Raw genomic sequence first — 20654 nt, 5'->3', positions numbered from 1 at the left:
CATGCCTAAATTAACGAATAAAAGCTATCTATCTCGGACGTACGGACGGACGGACGGACGGACGGACCGACCCTAATTATAGAAAAGCTTCGCTTTTAAAAAGATACATATTGGAAGCAGCTTATAGTGCCTAATACAAAAATACCCTCATACAATACAAATTACCAGTGACAAGCCAGTATACATTGTAATTGGCCAATGGTAAAATCCACACAGGCCTATTGTTGGTCATATTTATTGTATGACGTCATTTTTTATTTGGCACTATAAGCTGCTTCTACATATTGCACCCATAAAAAAGGAAGACAGGCCTTAAACTTTACCACTACACCAGTCTAAAACATTCACAAAAGTTCTAAAATTCTGCTTTTATTGCACATATGTTATATGTACAAAAAAATCTTCTGTCAAATACTTAAAAAAGAGGAGACTACGGGCAGTTTATTACACTAGTCCCCAAAGTTTTAAAATAAAATTTTCTTATTTGATGACTTAACAACTTTTCAACCACTTATTTTACAGAAGGGGTAATTTTGTTCATCATCATTGGGGATGTACATCAATTTATCTGCCATTGTCTTATCCTTTTATATCCCTGCAAAGACATGCTTCAAAAACTTATAAACTTGTATTTCTAATAATTTCCTTATCCCAGGATCCATGAGTGCCCTCTGTTCCACTGCTGGCGAATCTAAGCGGGTCAACTCGTATACCTGAAAAATTTAAATAAATTAAATTGATGCTGGGATGTTGAAATCATTAAAAGCAAATTCTTAAAGGATTATTTAAATTTTATAGTTCATTAATTTAAGAAACTGTCTAGCTATTTTATTAATACCTTTATCATTATTAAAAATGAATTTTAGAGCAAGTCACATGATTTGCTGTTCATTATTATATTTTAATAGAGGAGATTTGAAATGTACTTGCTTCTAGCTTGTAAAATTGATAAGTAAAATCGAATACTGTAAAAAGTGATGCTTTGCTTTACATTCTTTCAAACGAAGTTTTTCAAACTATTAAAAAATACGTGAATATTTTCAATCATAAGCAAAATTAGACATTTAGAAAAAAAGGATCATAAAAAGAAAACTAAGAATCGTGTTTCGTCAAATTTTTACAGTAGCTTTTGATAGGATATTTTATCTTGTTAATGATTGCTCCGCAGGGTTTGGAAATTGGTCCTGCAAGGTTAGAGTCCCATGCAGGGGCTAGAAATAGGAGAAATGCTACTGTGAAAAAACGACGAAACTAGCTACTTCGTTTTCTTTCTATAATCCGAAAAAATGACCTGCAGAGTCCTGACGGCTACCTACAGACCCTTGACGAACTGGAGACTGAATTGGTTCAGATCCACGAGATCTTAAAATAAAAATACAGGAATGAAAAAATGAAATAAAATACTTCTTTTTACTAAAAGCGAAGATTTTTCAAATATAATTACACGCCTTGCAAAGCCGCAGTATCTGTCACTTTTTACAACTACCGCGCATCAATTGCGTACAACCCACCTATTTAGAACACGACTTGCAAAGCCGCAAAACCTGTCACTTTTATCAGAAGATGATTAAAGTCCCTCCACAGATTATGACGTCATACGATAGAATAACCAATGAGAGGCCAGCATAGATTTTACCATTGGTCAATTACAGTGTATACTAGCCTCTAATTGGCTATTCTATCGTATGACGTCATAATCTGTTGAGGGACTTAATTCATCTTCCTTTTATCAAATCTAGGCAACCGCGCGTCAATCCGCCTATTTAGTTCTCGTTTTAGGGCAAAACAACTACACAGACAGAACTATGATAATTGGATAAGACAGCATCAAAATGATTATTTAAAAATCAAAACGTCGATTTTAACGAGGCTTACTGGTGGCTTTATTTTAAGTAAAGGTAACTTGAATCCAACCTCACAAAGCTTTTCAAAAACTGACCATTACCTGTCTGCAATAGTTGCAGGATCTGCCGACCGTCTGGGGGATCTAACCTCATTGTTAGCCGCCTGCATGGCTCCACTCCCGCGTATCCCAACAGTCGCAGCCGTTGCAAGGGCGGGCAGTGAGAAAACCCGTGGGGGAGGAGGAGGCGCCGGCCCTGATAAGGAACCACGGCTGGAGACGATTTCATATTCTTTGCCAGGTTTTCTTGCCTCCAGGATGGCTTTCTGACGCTGGATTATTATATCAGGTGGCAGATCCTGAAATAAAGTCCTGTAAGTTTATACAAGAATTTTACCCGTCATGAAAATAGCTTCAGTGAAAACAGAATTTAAATAAACCATCTTTACTCCAAGAGGAAAACTATTTTGGAAATACAAAATTGGTTATTTAAAATAATAGCTTTAAATGTTACTCAAGGCCGCACAGTCTGTGAATACAAAAGGAATCACCTGGCTACAAAAAAGCTTATAATATTGGACCTTTAGCATGTATATTGTATAATTGCACTTTTTGTTTGCTATTTAAATATTAGGTTAATGAGCAATTTACATTGTATTACTCTACACTATATAACGTGTTACCACTTTTATCTAAAGCTACATATTGGAATTTAACCCTTAAAATGTATTTTAAGACTACGCTTTCACACTTTCCATGGGTCTTTTAATTTTGTACTTATTCATTGAATGCATTTCACATAGTTTTATTTATTGGTGTATTCTAGTTATGCTGAATTATTTATTAGCATTTCTTTTACTTATACAACCAAAAAATTCCATAAATAATAATCATCCAAAAAAATTTCAGTTTAAAAATCAACACAATATGAATGTATTATTTTTAGTGGACCATCTATACTGCAAGTTCTAAAGAAAGGAAAAATTGAAGAAATGGTTTCTAAAACGCAGCTTTATTTAACTAGAGCCTGACCATTCTTTCTAAAATGAAAAAAAACAAGCCATTCCTTTGGATGTATGAAATGACTCGAAGATTTTTGTAATATCAGTAAGATGTTAATGACTTTGCTTTTTATTAACTTAATTAAAACTGTTTACATAATGGCTTATTTAATTACAATTATATCATTAAAATACTTTTGGTTTAAATGTTAACATTTTGTAAGAATCTTTAATTAAACTCTAAATACTTTACTGACATATAGAGTTACAAAATATTAAGTATGGCTCAACGGCCGTGACAAAAGAATTTGCGGCTGCTTTCGCTCTTTCTACAATTTCAACCATCCTATAAACGTTGGCCGCTGATCTATCCATAATGATAACGATATTGATTCGAAAAAAATCACAAAACCTTAACGTGTTTTTCAGCTGTCGTTAAGGGGGCAACATATTTATTTTATATTTATTTTGCTATTTGCCTATACCTTATTCCTGGGTTTAATAGTAGCCGTGTTCTATACACCGGCCATCTAAAGGCCAGATCAAGCAGCCAAGCCGCTCTAGAAATACACAGCTATCAATTTAATGTCATTATTAAAAAATAAGGAGACTTAGGCTTTAGCTTGAAATATGTCTAGAGTACATTACACTTTTTACTATAAATCTGATTTTATATCTTAACTTGGAAATTGAATTTTTATCAAATATACATATTATTTTCATGAATTTTATATGACTTGAAATTACATTTGGCCAATCTTTTTTTCTATTTGACGGATCTTAATTTTTTGTTTGATTGAGATTTTTCCTAGTTGCTTTCTTTAAAATTAACAACTTTCTACTATTGTATTACCATAAAAAAAACCTTACAAGTAATTCTTATTTACAGAGAAGTTTAAAAACCAAAAGGTCTTTGAAGACCACAATAAATGATTGTATTTAGCCTCGTCTAGTCTTTTTATTAAGCCCAGGGGGCCAATATATTTGTATTCATATAAAACTGAATGTCTTAACATGTTCCCTAACAGACAGTCTATGTTTTCAGATTTTATTTTGTGGGTCATAAGAACGTTTTAATTTGAGGCTTATCACGGCTTTAATGTATTAGCCCTTAGCTTTTTTTCCGGATTAGTTATGCATCTCATAAAGCCATGCTTGTAATAATGTTTCTATCATTTAAATATAAACCTTTTTTGACCTATGAAAAAATTCACTGTAAAGGGGTACCATATCGGCTCAGCGGTCCTTCGTATCAAACAACTGGACACACACATACAGACAGACATTATGTTACTTTTACATAAGAATTAATTTACCTGTACAACGATGACCCTGTTATAAGCTTTCCATTTTCTACACAGCTGTAAATAAACCTTAACAAAATTGAAAATTTGGAAGTACCAGAACATACGTTTTATATAATGCTATGGGTACTTGAGTAAAGGTAGTTGTTGGGGATATTTTTTGAGGGAGGATTAAGTAAACCCCTCGCTTCAAATTTTAGTTTCAAAAATAAAAAATTAAATATATATTTTTTAGGGGGGGGGGGATCTTTTGGGAGGGTAGAGGTAAAAAAATAGTAATAAACCATCCAATACTAATAAGAAGTTACACTGTAAAGGAGAACCATATAGGTTCTGTGGCTAGCAAGAGCATTCGGTACAAACAGACAGACAAACTTTCTGTCCCTGTTACTTTTATAAATACTAGCGGCTACGCCCCTAGAGGCCTCTAGTGGCATTTAAATTTTTTTTTATTTTAAATATCTAATTTAAGAAATAATTTGTCTATGGTCAATCAGCTGTTAAATAATAAATTCATGTATCTACGCAGCGCAACTACGCTACGTAGAGACATTCATATGCTAGCGACACTATGCGGCAGGAATATTTAAATTTTTTTCGATTTTATTGTGATTTCTCTTGGGAGGGTGGTGGTACCCTCCCCTAAAATAGTTATAAACCTTCCCAGGACCTATGAGAATCTACCCTGTTAAAGAGAACCCGATCGGTTCAGTGGTTAGCGAGATCCTTCGGTACAGACACACAGATACACACACAGACATCCTGTTACTTTAGTATAAGGATATAGGTTGTGTAATATTTGTATTTTTAAAAATAAATTTAAATCCTAAACACTATTTTACATTAAATTCAAGTGAATTACTTATCAAATTTAATATCTAAAATTTCTTGATAAAAAAATCTCAATAGAATTTTGATTACTTTTCACATTAAAAGATTTTTAGTTTAACTTATAAAAACTTACATTTACATAATCTTTTAAAATCATTTTATTTTAAATGTATCTTATAGTATTTTTTGTGATTTGTAATAGCCTAATCAAACATATTAATTTGTACGCTTTTTATTTAAAGACAATTTTCTGACATTTAATCAAAATAGATAACACACATATTTGGCCTTTAAAAAATTAATACTCATAAATAACAAAATAAAATCCGCTTTACGGAAGACTGTCATAACTACATTAATGATTTTTAAAATTTCTCTTAAAAAGTAATTGGAAAATGATAATTATGTTTAAAAATTTCAGTATAAAATAAATAAAAAAAAGGAACTAAATGAATTCTTCCCAGAATAATTTAGGTTGAATCAAATCAATCACAATTATAGGTTGACCATATTTCTAAATAGTTTTTAATACATTTTAAATACACTTTTATGTACTTGTATTTACCAAATTATTTGATTAGCTCCAAACCTCGAGGGTTTCGCGTTTAAAAAATTTCCAAAAATTGAAAATACAATACAATAAATGTTTTCACGAGGATTAAAAATTCATCCGCTTTTCTGTGAGATTGTCTCAGGAATTATAGAGTAGCTTCGCTACTAAAAATATGTTTCTTACCTTGCACTGAATATAGATGAAAACTAGGCCGCCAGTAAATCCAATAGCCACCACCACTAATTTAGTCCAGAATGGCCAGGCTAACTCTCCACTCTTGATCTCTGTTGTAGTTCTAAATACAAGGGTTAATCTAGAGAAGCTAAAATAAAAATCATAACCGCCGGACCGCCAAAATTTATTTTCACCTTTTCTATTGAAAATAAAATAGAAATGAGAGTGTCGACTGATACCCCCCCCCCCCCTCCACCTCAATTGCCCATAAATGACTCTAGTGGCCTAGCCGGTAGAAAAGTTATGATTTGAATCCTAAGATCATGGAAATTGTTAGTCCGAATTATTTGTTCTTTTCAGGAAAGCTTTATAATTGTACTGGGATGGCTTTGGGCTATTTTTCTGAATTTCTAGAGACTATGGGCGAGGCAAATAATGTACATAAAAAGCTTGTTTACAATCAGCTAAAAATTAAGACAATTCTTATAGATTTGTTCGTTGAAATTATAGCTAACACAATCTCTGATAATATGTTTTTAAACTTTTTTTAAAGCGAAGCTTTTCTATAATTAGGGTAGGTCCGTCCGTACGTCCGTCCGTCCGTACGTCCGTAACGGATAGCTTTTTCCGTTAATTTAGGCATGTTAGAATTGTCCTATCGATTTCATATTTTGCATGGTGATTCCTTTAGTAATTAAGTACGATTTAGAAAGCGTAGCAACTCTATAATCATTACCAAAATGTCCGTACGTCCATTTTAAACATGTTGATTTTTTTACTTTTTTAACAACAAATTTTTATGTGATCTAATCATCGGATTGATCTGATTTTTGGTATATTGATTCCTGGGACAACAAAGTATAATGTATTAAGCGAAGCAGCTCTATAATCAAGTCCTAAAAATGTAAGTATGTCCATAAAAATTTTCCTGTATCAAGCAGTTTTTCAACAAATTTACTTACAATTTTGCTTTGACTCTTCTAAATTTATATTATGATGATTAAGTTCTAACACTATACAAGTGTTAATGTCCGTTTGTCCTACCGTTTCAGTGCTTCGCTTTTATGGATGTTGTCATCCTTGTTAGAACAACATTTTCACTGTGTGTTAAACATAAAACTTGGATGTTTATGCAATGATGTCAAATTATAAAGTAAAAAAATTGTTTTATATATATCTATTATTGGTTCTAATATGGTTTAAGTTTTATGTATTTTTACAATTCACGAGAATACTTCTCTAAGATGCTAGTGGTGAAGCCTCTAGCATATTATAAGGAAGTTTATAAAATGATAACAAGTAGTCTCTTAGTATAAATTGGGAGATTGGTATCGAATATTAAGATATCTAGTAAATCAAATGTGTTTGTATTCTTTTGTTTATTTCATCTATTTACATTAGAAGTTTAAAATTTGCCGGCCGCACTTAAATGTTTGCTGTTTTGATTGTCTAAAAATCTGAACTTTTAAAATGCCACCCCTCCACCACAAACTTTCTGACAAATGGTAATGGGTTAGAAAATACTGTTTCTCAAAGTCATACGGAGTCATGGAAGGGTGACGCAAATTTCAGATATTAGTTTTCGCGATTTGATTTACTTATTTTTTCTATAAGAATAAAGCCATTCTTGCAAAATTATCTAATTCGCTGTGATAAAAAGATGAATTTTTCTCAAATCGCGAAAACAGATATCTGAAATTTGCGTCACCCTTCCAACATTGCGTATGTTCGCGTACGACGTCGAGAAACAGCATTTTACTGTCCATTAAACTTTCTGACAAATAACACAACACAAAATTCAAATCTTACATTCTGAATAAAACAATCTGTTTATTTTTTTCTTCTAAAAGTTCAATACAAATTTAACACTTTTGTTTTTTATGTAAACAGAGAATTTGTAAATAAACTTTTTAGTTCTGTTGAAATCTTTTCTCAACTCTTGACAATATTATGAAAAGTATCTTTTATCCTTTGAGAAGCAGGAATAAGGTATTGCCAACAAGCGAAATAAATCCAAAATAATATTTGATGGGCAGATAAAAAGATCATCAATTCTAATGAAAATCAGGTAAAAGCTTCATAATTTTTTCCAATTATTTCATTGTTGGTATAAGATGTTTAAGAAGTAAAACTTAAGATATTCATACTTTTTCTATTTGTTACTATTTAAATTTATTTTAGCTATTATGGTTTTAATTAAACTTAGAACTTAGTATTAACTCAAACAAACGTACATAATGAAGACTTTTTTGTATCGATGTCCATACATATGGAAATTAATATAAAATAATAAAATGCTACTGTTAGTTATGGAATTTCAAAAATCCTTTCTGAATTTTCAATAGTAGAAACTACCTAAAAGTAAGTATTCTTGTTGATTGGCTGATTTTAAATTGTAAATCATAAATTACTTCAAATTAAATGAAGAATGGTATTTTCGGTGAATTATTTGCAAAAAAATGAAAATTAACTCGATTGGAAATAATTGTTCTTATGGCATAATTTTTGTAGGTTTAATAAGCACATTTATTATATGCTTTCCATAAATTTTGATGGTAATAATCGCTGTGTAACGACATTCCTTACTTTCAATTTATTTATTTTATACGGATATTTCGGCTTTTCATTGTTTGAAATTAATATTTAGATTAGTTTGACTAAATAATAGTATTTGATTTCATTTTGACTTTGTTAAACGCAAAGTCTTTCAAAGACAAAAAAAATGCTTTCTTTTTTGGATTTAAAAATTATTTGTAAACAAATAAAAACACAAACATATAATTATAAGTTAAACTTACATGAACTCAAGTTAGTACTATACACTTAATAGAAAAATCAATTTTGCTTTCCCTTACATTTATTCCATTTGATATCGAAAAGTGCCCTTGGGGCATTTTTTCCTTTCCCTTACTTTTTCAATATTTCTCTAGTTATATATTATTGATTTTTTGTCCTTTAAAATTCATGAGCTTTATTTATTGATTTTATGATAACATAAATTTTAAATTTTGAATTATTAAAATAAAATACCATATCTATATATCTATCTATCTATCTATCTATCTATCTATCTATCTATCTATCTATCTATCTATCTATCTATCTATCTATCTATCTATCTATCTAACTATCTATCTATCTATCTATCTATCTATCTATCTATCTATCTATCTATCTATCTATCTATCTATCTATCTATTTATCTATCTATCTATCTATCTATCTATCTATCTATCTATCTATCTATCTATCTATATATCTATCTATCTATCTATCTATCTATCTATCTATCTATCTATCTATCTATCTATCTATCTATCTATCTGTCTGTCTGTCTGTCTATCTATCTATCTATCTATCTATCTATCTATCTATCTATCTATCTATCTATCTATCTATCTATCTATCTATCTATCTATCTATCTATCTATCTATCTATCTATCTATCTATCTATCTATCTATCTATCTATCTATCTATCTATCTATCTATCTATCTATCTATCTATCTATCTATCTATCTATCTATCTATCTATCTATCTATCTATCTATCTATCTATCTATCTATCTATCTATCTATCTATCTATCTATCTATCTATCTATCTATCTATCTATCTATCTATCTATCTATCTATCTATCTATCTATCTATCTACCTATCTATCTATCTATCTATCTATCTATCTATCTATCTATCTATCTATCTATCTGTGTACCTGTCTATGAGTACATATAGAGACCAGATGACACAAGTGATGGCTATGACATGAAACATAACTGAACAGAAAAGTTTCCTTCGCTCCAGTGAAGTCATATCCAGCCGTTCCCAGGAACAAAAGGGTTTCACCTAAAAATATTATATTGTCAAAAAAGATATTGTAGCAACGTAGCTACTACATGATTAGAGTATATTCATACATTAACCCGATAGACTTAATAAAAATTGTAATAAAGTCTTAATGGGTTTAATATAAAAGTAACAGGATGTCTATTTGTGTAGCAAAGGATCTCAATAAACGCTAAACTTATATGGTTTTCCTTTAATGTGATGCTTCTCATAGGCTTATAACTAGTTTTCCGGAGATTACTGCCGCCCTCCTAAAAAAAATCCCCCACAACAAAAAATTCATTGATATAGCTTAAAGGGTCGCAAAAAGTTTACATTTACTAAATATGCCCAAAAGAACATAGGGCTTAAAATATATTCTTTGATTTCTTACTAAAAGCAAAGCTAGTCTATGATTTCAAATTTGTAAGACGATTCGCATTCTAAATCCAATTTATTTAAACCATGGAAATTGGATTTTACTCAAAATTTCATTTGTCCGCCTTGTTTGTTTGTCTGATTGGTTTTCAGTATTTTTTTATATTAATACCCTTCTCAGATATTCTAATCCTTGTTATTTAATGTCTTGTATAAGAATGTATCTAATAGCATGAAGAAAGAACAAAAGAGTTATTTTCATGTATAAAGGAATCATAAAGTTGTTAACAATGGAATAATACTTTATAATAGCAATTTTGATACTTTTTAAAGAGAACTATGATTACTAAAACCCCTTATTATATACCTGCTTTGTTAAAATTATTAAATTTATCTCTCCTTCAATCCCTTAATGGTTTAATTTCGAATAGACTTTAGACATTTATTAAGTAGTATAGTCTTATGTTGACAAGATATCAGCTTTAACATGTACTTTTTTTCTGTTTCTCTAACTATAAAAAAACAAGGATGACAACATCCATAAAAGCGAAGCACTGAAACGGTAGGACAAACGGACATTAACACTTGTATAGTATCTGAACTGAAAAATCGGAACATAAATGTATAAATGTCGAATCAAAATTGTAGGTAAATTTGTTGAAAAACTGCTTAAAAACAGGATAATGTTTATGGACATACTTACATTTTTGGACTTGATTATAGAGTTGCTTCGCTTATAATATTGTTCTTTGTTGTCCCAGGAATCAATAGACCAAAAATCAGATCAAACGGATAATTATAACACTTGAAAATTTGTTGTTAAAAAAGTAGAAAAATCAACATGTTTAAAATGGACGTACGGACATTCTGGTACTGATTATAGAGTTGCTACGCTTTCTAAATCGTACCCAACTACTACAGGAATCATCATGCAAAGTTTGAAATCGATAGGACAATTCTAACATGCCTAAATTAACGAATGAAAGCTATCTATCTCGGACGGACGGACGTACGGACGGACGGACGGACGGACGGACCGACCCTAATTATAGAAAAGCTTCGCTTTTAAAAATATCAGACATCTATGATTATACATTAATATATTCATCTTGCTACAAGAATGATTATGTTTGCAAGTAGCATAGTAATAATTATTAATATCAACGTGATATTACTGTCTTGTGATCGTTAGCCACGACTTTAGATAATTCTCTAGAGGACGGGATACACCGCGAGATCTTATTTTGATGTATCTCTGCTTTGTGATAAGTATGTTCATATGCTCAAACACCCTTAAGACAACCAACCCTTTGCACAATTCTTTGTCTGTAAGGCCTTATTGTGCATGGTAATGAGTTTAGCCTGTATAGGCGAAGACATTATGTCGAGATTGGAACCTATTAACTTCACGACAACAAGCGGATGCAATACGTGCTAGGCTACTTTCGCGGTTTCTAGTACTGAATTCAGTCATGAGTTAATAAATTATTAAAATTATTTGTTGACAAAAAGATATAAGACCCTTGAGAAACCTAATCTAATCAACTAAAAAGAGGAAAGTATAGTAAGTTGTATAGTAGCTTCGCTGCAAATGGCAGGAAGTAAATGTCACATTGAGAGATGGATAAAAGAACATTTTTTTTATATCTGTTGTTGTCTCTCTTGTTTTAACATGTATTTAGGACACTGGGCCATCACATCCACAAATATATTACACATAATACAAACGCTTAAATCAGAATCTATATGTTAAAAATATTAGAAATACTCAATTCCAATTAGAAAATGATTCCATTTACGAAAAAGATATTGTTTTAGCCAGGATCCGATTAGCGAAAATGCTATATGATTTGTTTGCTTTGAGATTGGGTCGGTATTAATAATTGAAATTGTCATTTTTCTTTTTGGCTAAACCAGCTGTTTGATAATATAACCATAATGCATAATGCATTCTTGATTTTCGCGGTAAAACAATTTACTCATGTAATATTTGGGCGGGAGTGATAACACACCATTTAGGACAAAAGACTAACTATATATATACATAACATATATCAATTTAGATGAGCTCTAAATCACAAATGAATGTAAATTACAAATACAAGATAAAAAGGGATAAGTAGACCGATAAAATACTTCAGGAGATGAAAAATATACAGTAAATTAATATTTCTCATAAATTCTGCCATTCTGTTCTATCTTCCAACAGGCAATTAAGTTTTGATTGTACAACCTTTCACATACCATTTGAATTGAAGGTAATAATTGTTCCTATTTATGGTAATCCTCATACTAACAATATTATACGCACTACACAAATACAGAAAATGATAATGAACAAAGCATTAATCTCCCCTAAATCATGATGCCAAAATCAATCCATCAATTATTGGCGGAAAAGTTAGAACACTGTTACTTTGTACAATCGAATCCTGATTGGAGATAACTAGAAGATCAATAGTTTTGGTCTTACAGGACGGACAAAAGAAACATTATTTAAATTTGGATTTGCAAATTTTCCATGCAATAAAATAATTAATATTCTTAAAGAAACCATAACTAAATTTATGTCTTAATGACTACTCTACAAATCACTTTGTTCGCCTGTCCGTCCGTCAGTATCGGCTGCCATAAAAGATAGTTGTCTGATTTTTTTTCACGATTTTGTGTCCTTAGAGTAACTACACTATACTACAAATTGTTTACTTTAAAACTTATAACCTTCAAAACTTATGGATGTTGTCATCCTTGTTTTAACGTACTTTTTGCTCTTTAAACTTTAATAACAAATTATACAACAAGTTATATAATATGTATTATTATATTAAATTAAAAGTCAAACAATGACTTTTAAGATATTATGCATTTATAAATAGGTTACTTGAGTGATCTAAGCTTCTTTTTATGGACTGATTTAAAAAATGTAATCATGAATTAACTAAAATGGTTTGTATTAACTTAATATAATTCTTTATCAACATTAAAACATGAGCATAATTTTCCTTAATTATATTTAGATTATATTTCATTCTTATAGTAGTTCACAAAGAATTTAACATTGGGTTCTAGAATTCTAAGGTTGTTTTATAACATATAATTTTGTCTTTATAAATATGTTTGTTATATCAAACTGTGAAGGTTTGAATTAAAAACCACTTTTTAGTTGCGCAGCTACTCTATAAATAAGAAATGCCGTATGTCCATACGTCATACTGTTGGATACTCATCCCTTTTCTTCAATTTTTACCCCTCCCCCCTAATTTCTCTTTACCCCTTCCATACTCAACTTAGTATAATTAGCCATTACTTTTTCTGTCTTCCCCTGTGCAGAGTTAACTAAACCGTCCACAATCTTCATTTTTTCGACATAAATCTTTAAATTTTCTTGTAGACATTGTTGTCCTTGTTATATCCTCACCTTTGTCTGCATAAGAAAGGGAAATTTGCAGAGTTCGCACTTCTTGATATCTGCACTTTTGATCCATTTTTGCAAACAGGCCTAAACAATATACAGTTGATGCAAATATATCCCCACAGAACAACTAGACTCTTTCAAATGTGAGTTTGAAATTGTTTAATTGCAATTTTTCAATCAAAGGCAAAAAAACTGATTATAAGCGGGTACAACAAAAGCAAAAATTTTACTGAAATTTGATCTGGTTTGTGTATTATGCACAACCACAATAGGAATTTGGTTAGGTTGTGAAAAAAAAACTAAAGCCTGCCCCATAGTTCTGGCCCTGTAAAAGCCGCCCATAATATGATGAATTTATTGGTGATCTGTCTTAAAGCATTATTTCAAAATAAAATATTTTTTTCAAATAGCTTCTTTTTCTATTGCTTAAGAACTATCTTTTGATTTTTAATACATTTAAAGTATTTTTGGCTGGAAGTTGGGTCCCTGGTTCAGGGACCAAAAAGGAATTTAATATTTAATATACGTATCCGCGGAAAACAAAGATAAATACCTGATGGACGTATTTCAAGCTTCCAGAACACATACACGGAGTTATCAACGGAGGATCTCCACTCTAAATAGATAGATAGAGAGTTAGATAGATAGATAGATAGATAAGTATAAATTTAGAAGATAGATGAGATAGCCTATGTGTATTTATATAGAAATTTCTAACTTCCAGATTAAGATTGACTAGAAAAACATGCACAAAATCGGCCTATTTTACGCACTAACGTATTTGGTGTGCATATTATCATAATATTCCCCAAAGTTTTATAATAACGTTTTCTTATTCGTTGGCCTAACAGCTTTGGGGACTTTTACAAAATTTTTATTTGTTGGTCCATTAGGTTGAGTGTCCAAAGGTTTCAATCATTAATTTTACTCTAACGAAGGGGTAATTTTGTGTATCATCATTAGGGATGTACATCAATTCATAGGCCATCGTCTTATCACTTTAGATCCCTGGCATTATTGGGTATTGGCTCTTGATCGGATATTTATGTATTAATATGATAAATATGCTTTTAATTATAAAGTATATTTGGATAAAGAAAACGAAGTAGGTGGTTTCGTCGTATTTTCATAGTAGCTTTTCTCCTATTTCTAGCCCCTGCGCAGCCAATTTCCTAACCCTGCGGGGGCAATCATTAACATTTACCTACCTAACCTAAACTAACTTATCAAAAGCTACTGTGAAAATACGACGAAACCCGCTAATTCGTTTATTTTCCATTATCCGAATATTTAACAATTTTATAAATATATATTTAAATTGTATTTAAAGTGCGCATAGCATGCATACGGCACTCATATGCTAATTATAATAAAAATCAATACTTTCATAGCAAGTGGTGTGAAATACTTTCCCCACAAGTGTTTTCACTACTATACAGTGTTTTTGGTCATATCAAATATTGTATGAGGTCAGTAAAGTTTTTTGGTAAGGGCAACAAAGAGAGAGAGTGGTTGTTTCATTAAGTTGAGTGTTCAAACGTTTCAACCACTAATTTTCATCTACAGCAGAGGTAATTTTGTGTATCATCATTGGGAATGTACACCATTTTATAGGTCATTGTCTTATCCCTTTAGATCCCTGGATAAATGCACAACTAATGGCTTTGCAATAATATGAAAATATGCGGTAATGATATTACACCTCATAGTTCATTATTAATCAAAACAGGGCTTTCTACTGCATGGCTTTAATAAAGGATTAAGGAATAGCGTTATACAATTATCATTACATGAATTAATTTTTCAAGAAACAAAATATTGTAATATAATTAAGTCATAGGTGACAAAACAAAAATAATATTTTCTTTTCGAAAAAATAAAAAAAAATTCTTATCTATATCCTTATAAAAATGAAAGAACTAGGCATTATATTTTTAACTTGTTTACGCTCCCTGTAAACAAGTTATATTTAGTTTTTTTTAAGAAAAATATGTACATAAGTTTAAGTTGTAAAAACGATAGGTAGTTTTTAAGTGAAAATCTATAATTTTTCGAAAATTTAGATTTTTTTATTGATGAGCAAATACTGAACATTTTTTGAATAATATTTTTGTGAACTTTGAACCTACGGACTTACATTTTTACAGGGTTATCGGGTTATTTACACCCTCATCTAATTTTTTAACAGGGTAATACAATGTTATTGACTTAGAAAGTTAAAGTGTTATTATGTACGTATTTTAAAAAGTAAAGTTGTTCACATTTAGAGTCTGTCCGTCCGTCCATCCGGATAGATGTAAAGGATGACTTTGAAATCAAATTTAGGCATTTTGAATGATTTTAGAATCGTTTTATCGCTTTGAAACTGACTAATTTTATTTTCAAGTGTAGCAATTATAATATCAACATTACAATTTGAACATGCTAAGCTTTTGGCTTTATCCCCTCACAACTATTCAGTATCTAGATAGCTGCTATTTTACTTATGGTTATGGTTGTTTGTCTGATTATTTGGTTTAACGAGCTTGGTATGTAGAGATGTTGTCATCCTTGTTTTTATAATATTTACTTAATAATCAATAAGGTTGTATGTTGTATGTAAATGGAAACCCCATTTAATGTAACATGAAGGAATTTCAAAATAACATGGAATTTGAAGCAAATATTTATAATTAGGTCATTTGCAATTAAAACCAGGGAGGGAGAGGAAAATGGGTTGTTTATTACATTAGTCCCCAAAGATTTATAACAACGTTTTTTTTACTTGTTGACTTAACAAACTGGGGATTTTAGTGAATTTTTATTTGTAGGTTAATCAATTTAAATGTCCAAACATTTCAACCACTAATTGTAATATACAGAAGGAGTATTTTGTATATCACTAATTGTGATAAACATCAATTTATCGGTCATTGTCTTATCCCTTTAGATCCCTGAATTCATGTAACTTACAAATGGCTAAAGTAAAATAAAGTACTTAAATTATCTATAAAAAACAGACTGTATTTAAAAAATTGTTATTAGAACCCTGCGGGGCACACATCCCGCGGATTTCTTATCACCCTTACTTACAAGTCACAAGAACTGAAAATATCAATAAAAAAATAAACTTCTTTTTTATCTGTCAATTTCTACTCATATCAATTGCTCAGATATTGCCAATAAACAGCTAAATTTTTCTCTACAATGTAATTTTTATACCTTTTCTAAAGTTGAAACTGTAAAAGTTTGAAAGTTGTTAATATTTTGTTGACAAAAAAAGTTTTTGTTTGTATAGGTAATTGATTTAATCAATACAATCAACATTTTATTTGATTATTTAACCACTTAATTCAACTTAAAATTGTTTTATATTGCAACTTTACTATGGTTTGGGCCTGTCTGTTCCGAATTAACGAACAAATTAATTTTTCATTGAAGCTAGTAAAGAAAGATGCTTGATATTTTATTCAGCCGATTACCTAAAATTTACAGATAAACTTTTAATGTTTTTTGTTTTAAAAATGCCCATATAACGAAAATGCTTAATCTTAACATGAAATCAATGATTTTTAAGTGCTCTATTAAGTGGTGTGTGTATGTGGATATTATTATTCTTGTTATCTTTGGTATTTGCATTTGATATATCCAATCAATTTTCACCTAATTGTAATATTAATTAGAAGAGTGTTCTTTTACCTTTTTAATTTCTTCTTAAACAAATAATCCAAAAATATATTTAGATATACTAAGAATTAGGATTTAATGGTTAAATATAATTTTTATTATACCAAATTAAAGAAAACAAAAAAAATATAAATATCAAATCAATTAAAAAGAATGTTTTTAATTAAACATATATGCTATAAAAACGTGACTAAAAATTTTAATTATTTTTTAATCTATTGTTATTGGCCAAATTTTCGTTTTCAAAACATTTGACCAATAATTTATGACCGATAAATTGATGTACATCCCCAAAGATGATAGTCAAAATTACCCCTTCTGTAGATTTCAATTAGTGGTTTAAACATTTGGACACTCATTTGGAGCCAACATATCAAAATTCAATAAAAGTTCCAAAAGTTAATAACCCAACGAATAAGAATTTGCAATTATAAAACTTTGGGGACTAGTGTAATAAACAGCAAAGTGTCCCCTCGCTCCCTAAATAAATGACCTACCTCACCACCACAATGACAAATCTTGCAAACATCCGTATCCGATGCTAAAGAGGAGGGGGCAGTCTCATAACTATCACTTCCCAAGCTAGTCGAGTCTTCAGTAGAGCCATGTGACGGCACCATAGACTGGGGTATTGTGGGCAGGGTCCCCGGTGGCAAGGGGGGAGGAGAGGAGAGTTGGAAGGCTGTGGGTGGTGGGATGTAACCGCCCATGCCTCCATCTCTAGCCTCGTGGCCTAGGCCCTGTCCACCCCAGAGGTTGGTCTCGGGTGGCACTGGTTCAGAGTCTTCCAGGCTAGGGTCTGAAAAAAGGTACTTAGTACAAGGAGGTTTTTTTTATTTCTCATTTAGACACTAGATCTTTTTCCATACAAGAGCCTAAATCTTTGTAGGTCTACCCTGAATATTAATGATCTTGATACTAAGCCTAATCTTTACTAACTTTTGACAAACTTGTCAATGTAACTTATCAAAGAATGATAAAGATTTGATTAATTTACCTGGATTTTGATGGTTGGATGTTTGTGTGGCACTATTCTCTCTGGATAAAGAGATCTTACCTGGATTTTGGTAGCTGGATGTTTGTGTGGCACTATTCTCTCTGTATATAGAGATCTTACCTGGAATTTGGTGGCTGGATGTTTGTGTGGCACTATTCTCTCTGGATATAGAGATCTTACCTGGATTTTGGTGGCTGGATGTTTGTGTGGCACTATTCTCTCTGGATATAGAGATCTTACCTGGATTTTGGTGACTGGATGTTTGTGTGGCACTATTCTCTCTGGATATAGAGATCTTACCTGGATTTTGGTAGCTGGATGTTTGTGTGGCACTATTCTCTCTGGATATAGAGATCTTACCTGGATTTTGGTAGCTGGATGTTTGTGTGGCACTATTCTCTCTGGATATAGAGATCTTACCTGGAATTTGGTGGCTGGATGTTTGTGTGGTACTATTCTCTCTGGATATAGAGATCTTACCTGGAATTTGGTGGCTGGATGTTTGTGTGGCACTATTCTCTCTGGATATAGAGATCTTACCTGGATTTTGGTGGCTGGATGTTTGTGTGGCACTATTCTCTCCAGGAAGAGAGATATCACAGGTAGAATCACAGGACATTGAAGCCTGGAAAAAGTTTTACATGTTCTTCTTTCTTTTTTGCTAAATTATGTATGTAGATGCTCTGCTATTTTAGTCAAGGGAAGGGTAAGTCATATGATGAAAAACTTAAAATTCAAGGCTATCCACATACAGCAAGTATAAAAATTGCAATGATTTGAAGCATTTTGATTAATGACATAAAAAACTTTCCTCATGGCTATTATTGGTCGATACATAATCTGGTTTCTGTCCATCAGCAACAGCTGTTCTTGCAGAATTCCCGCCGTTTTCTGTCTGGTCAGAGTTGCCAACATTTTCTATGTCATTGAAATCATGTTTGGCCGGGATGCCAAAACTGTCATTTAAATTCAACTTTTCTTTTGTTTTTCGTAAATTTAGAGCAGCACCACAGTCCTAAAAATTAATATGAATTAAATCATCAATTTTTTAATCACATACAAATAATAAAGATTTCCTACAAGTCATTCTAGGAATTAGTTGATATTTGAAATTCAAACTCAAATACTGAGACATAAAATGCGTGGTTTCTTTCAGCTTATACCAATAATGAAATAAATTCGGGAAAAAATCACGAAACCTATACGTGTTTTTCAGCTGTCGTTGGGGGGCAACACATCGTAAAATTGACGACCTCTCCATTTGCCCCCCAAATATTATTTTAGATTTATTTCCCTTGTTGGTTATACCTTATACCTGGGTTTCTTTAGCTAACTTTTTAATTACAAACGCTTAAAAATGCTTTGAATATTAATCTTTAATACAAAATTTGATTGTTTAAAAGTTTTTCATTTTATTTAATCTAATCTTACAGGTTATTTCGGGTATAGTCCTTTTCACGACATCCCTCCATATGGAGCGATTCTTCGTATTTTTCACAGTAGCTTTTCTCCTATTTCTAGCCCCTGCCGGGGGCTCTAACCCTGCGGGGCCAATTACCTAACCCTGTGGGGCAATCACCTAACACAATATAACCTAACCTAACCTAAAATAACCTATAAAAAGCCATTTTAAAAATACGACTAATCGCTCCTTATGGAGGGATGTCGTGAAAAGGACTATACCCGTTATTTCTTTAAAAACCCGTGAAGAAATATCCAAATTCAAAATTTTTATTCCAAGTTGAAGATTGTATCTTTAGTTCTTTAAGAATTTTAACTTCAACTTTATGATTAAATTTCATTATTATATTTACAAGAATTTCATATTTGATAAAATTACTATAAAACAGATATTTGTATGATTTGAAGCTCGTGCTTATACATTTACAATGAGTATAAGGAAAAAAGAAATGCATGGATGGAGGTAGTCTATAATTGTAAGAGCTAAGTCTAGAAGTCCAAATCGTGCATGGTTATTAGTTGTGCCTGCTATGGGCAAAGGCATTACAACTTTGAAGTGAAAATTCTGACATCGCAGCAGTAAAATCCATTTGAAATCCTATGTTTTATTTAGTCTTTTCAGCTGTTGTAGGAATTTTATGTTTTACAGTCATAATTAGTTACCAAAAAAGCCAGTGCAGAAATCATTAGCTGCTAAGTATTGTAAAAACACGTAAATTGTGGTAATATTTTGTATATTCGGTGACCCATGAGACGATTTAATGATATTTTGTTGCGTCAAGACATACATATGTCTGTGCCTAAAAGGAACTCTTTAAGCAGATTTTTGAAAAATTTTGTGTCTGATAAATTTTTATGTGGATTTTTTTTGTCCAGAGGCAATTTATTTCTAAGGTGGGTTAAAGTAGCCTCCCCAAAATAGTTATAAACCTTTCCTGAACCTAAGAGACTTTACAGGAGAACCAAATTGTTCTTGCTGTGGTTAGGGAGATCTTAAGTTACATACACACACATGCATATAAATAGACATCCAGTTACTTTTCTATTGGGAGAGATATATTTAATTTTCTCAAAATCTTTGCCTGTCTGTCTAACGGTTCGTTCTTTATTATCTTAGATTTCCTTGAGCATTGAGCAACACCTCTGTAACTTACTTTGTCCGTCTAATTCTATCCGAATAGCAGAGTATCCTTTTAAAGCTCATTA

At 31.3% G+C, this 20654-nt stretch overlaps 1 protein-coding gene across 1 annotated transcript in view; it reads right to left on the bottom strand.

Moving 5' to 3' along the window:
* The window catches only part of LOC145325271 (uncharacterized), a 43889-nt gene that overhangs the window by 14364 nt on the left and 8871 nt on the right, over window positions 1-20654 (bottom strand). The window contains exons 4-14 of the mRNA XM_080168215.1: window positions 18801-19002; window positions 18528-18614; window positions 17488-17789; window positions 13878-13940; window positions 13328-13408; window positions 9422-9552; window positions 5716-5827; window positions 4161-4217; window positions 1946-2202; window positions 1292-1362; window positions 648-713 (exon numbers count right to left, since the gene is read on the bottom strand). Coding sequence (XP_080024341.1) covers window positions 648-713; window positions 1292-1362; window positions 1946-2202; window positions 4161-4217; window positions 5716-5827; window positions 9422-9552; window positions 13328-13408; window positions 13878-13940; window positions 17488-17789; window positions 18528-18606 — 1219 coding nt within the window. The 5' untranslated portion in view covers window positions 18607-18614; window positions 18801-19002. The remainder of the gene's footprint in view (window positions 1-647; window positions 714-1291; window positions 1363-1945; window positions 2203-4160; window positions 4218-5715; window positions 5828-9421; window positions 9553-13327; window positions 13409-13877; window positions 13941-17487; window positions 17790-18527; window positions 18615-18800; window positions 19003-20654) is intronic.

This window comes from Acartia tonsa, chromosome 7, assembly GCF_053477335.1.
Source record: "Acartia tonsa isolate MP-2025a chromosome 7, ASM5347733v1, whole genome shotgun sequence".
In the NCBI taxonomy this organism is placed as follows: Eukaryota; Metazoa; Arthropoda; class Copepoda; order Calanoida; family Acartiidae; genus Acartia; species Acartia tonsa.
Note: the sequence above shows the minus strand (reverse complement) of the source record. Positions and strands in the feature narration are given on the sequence as shown.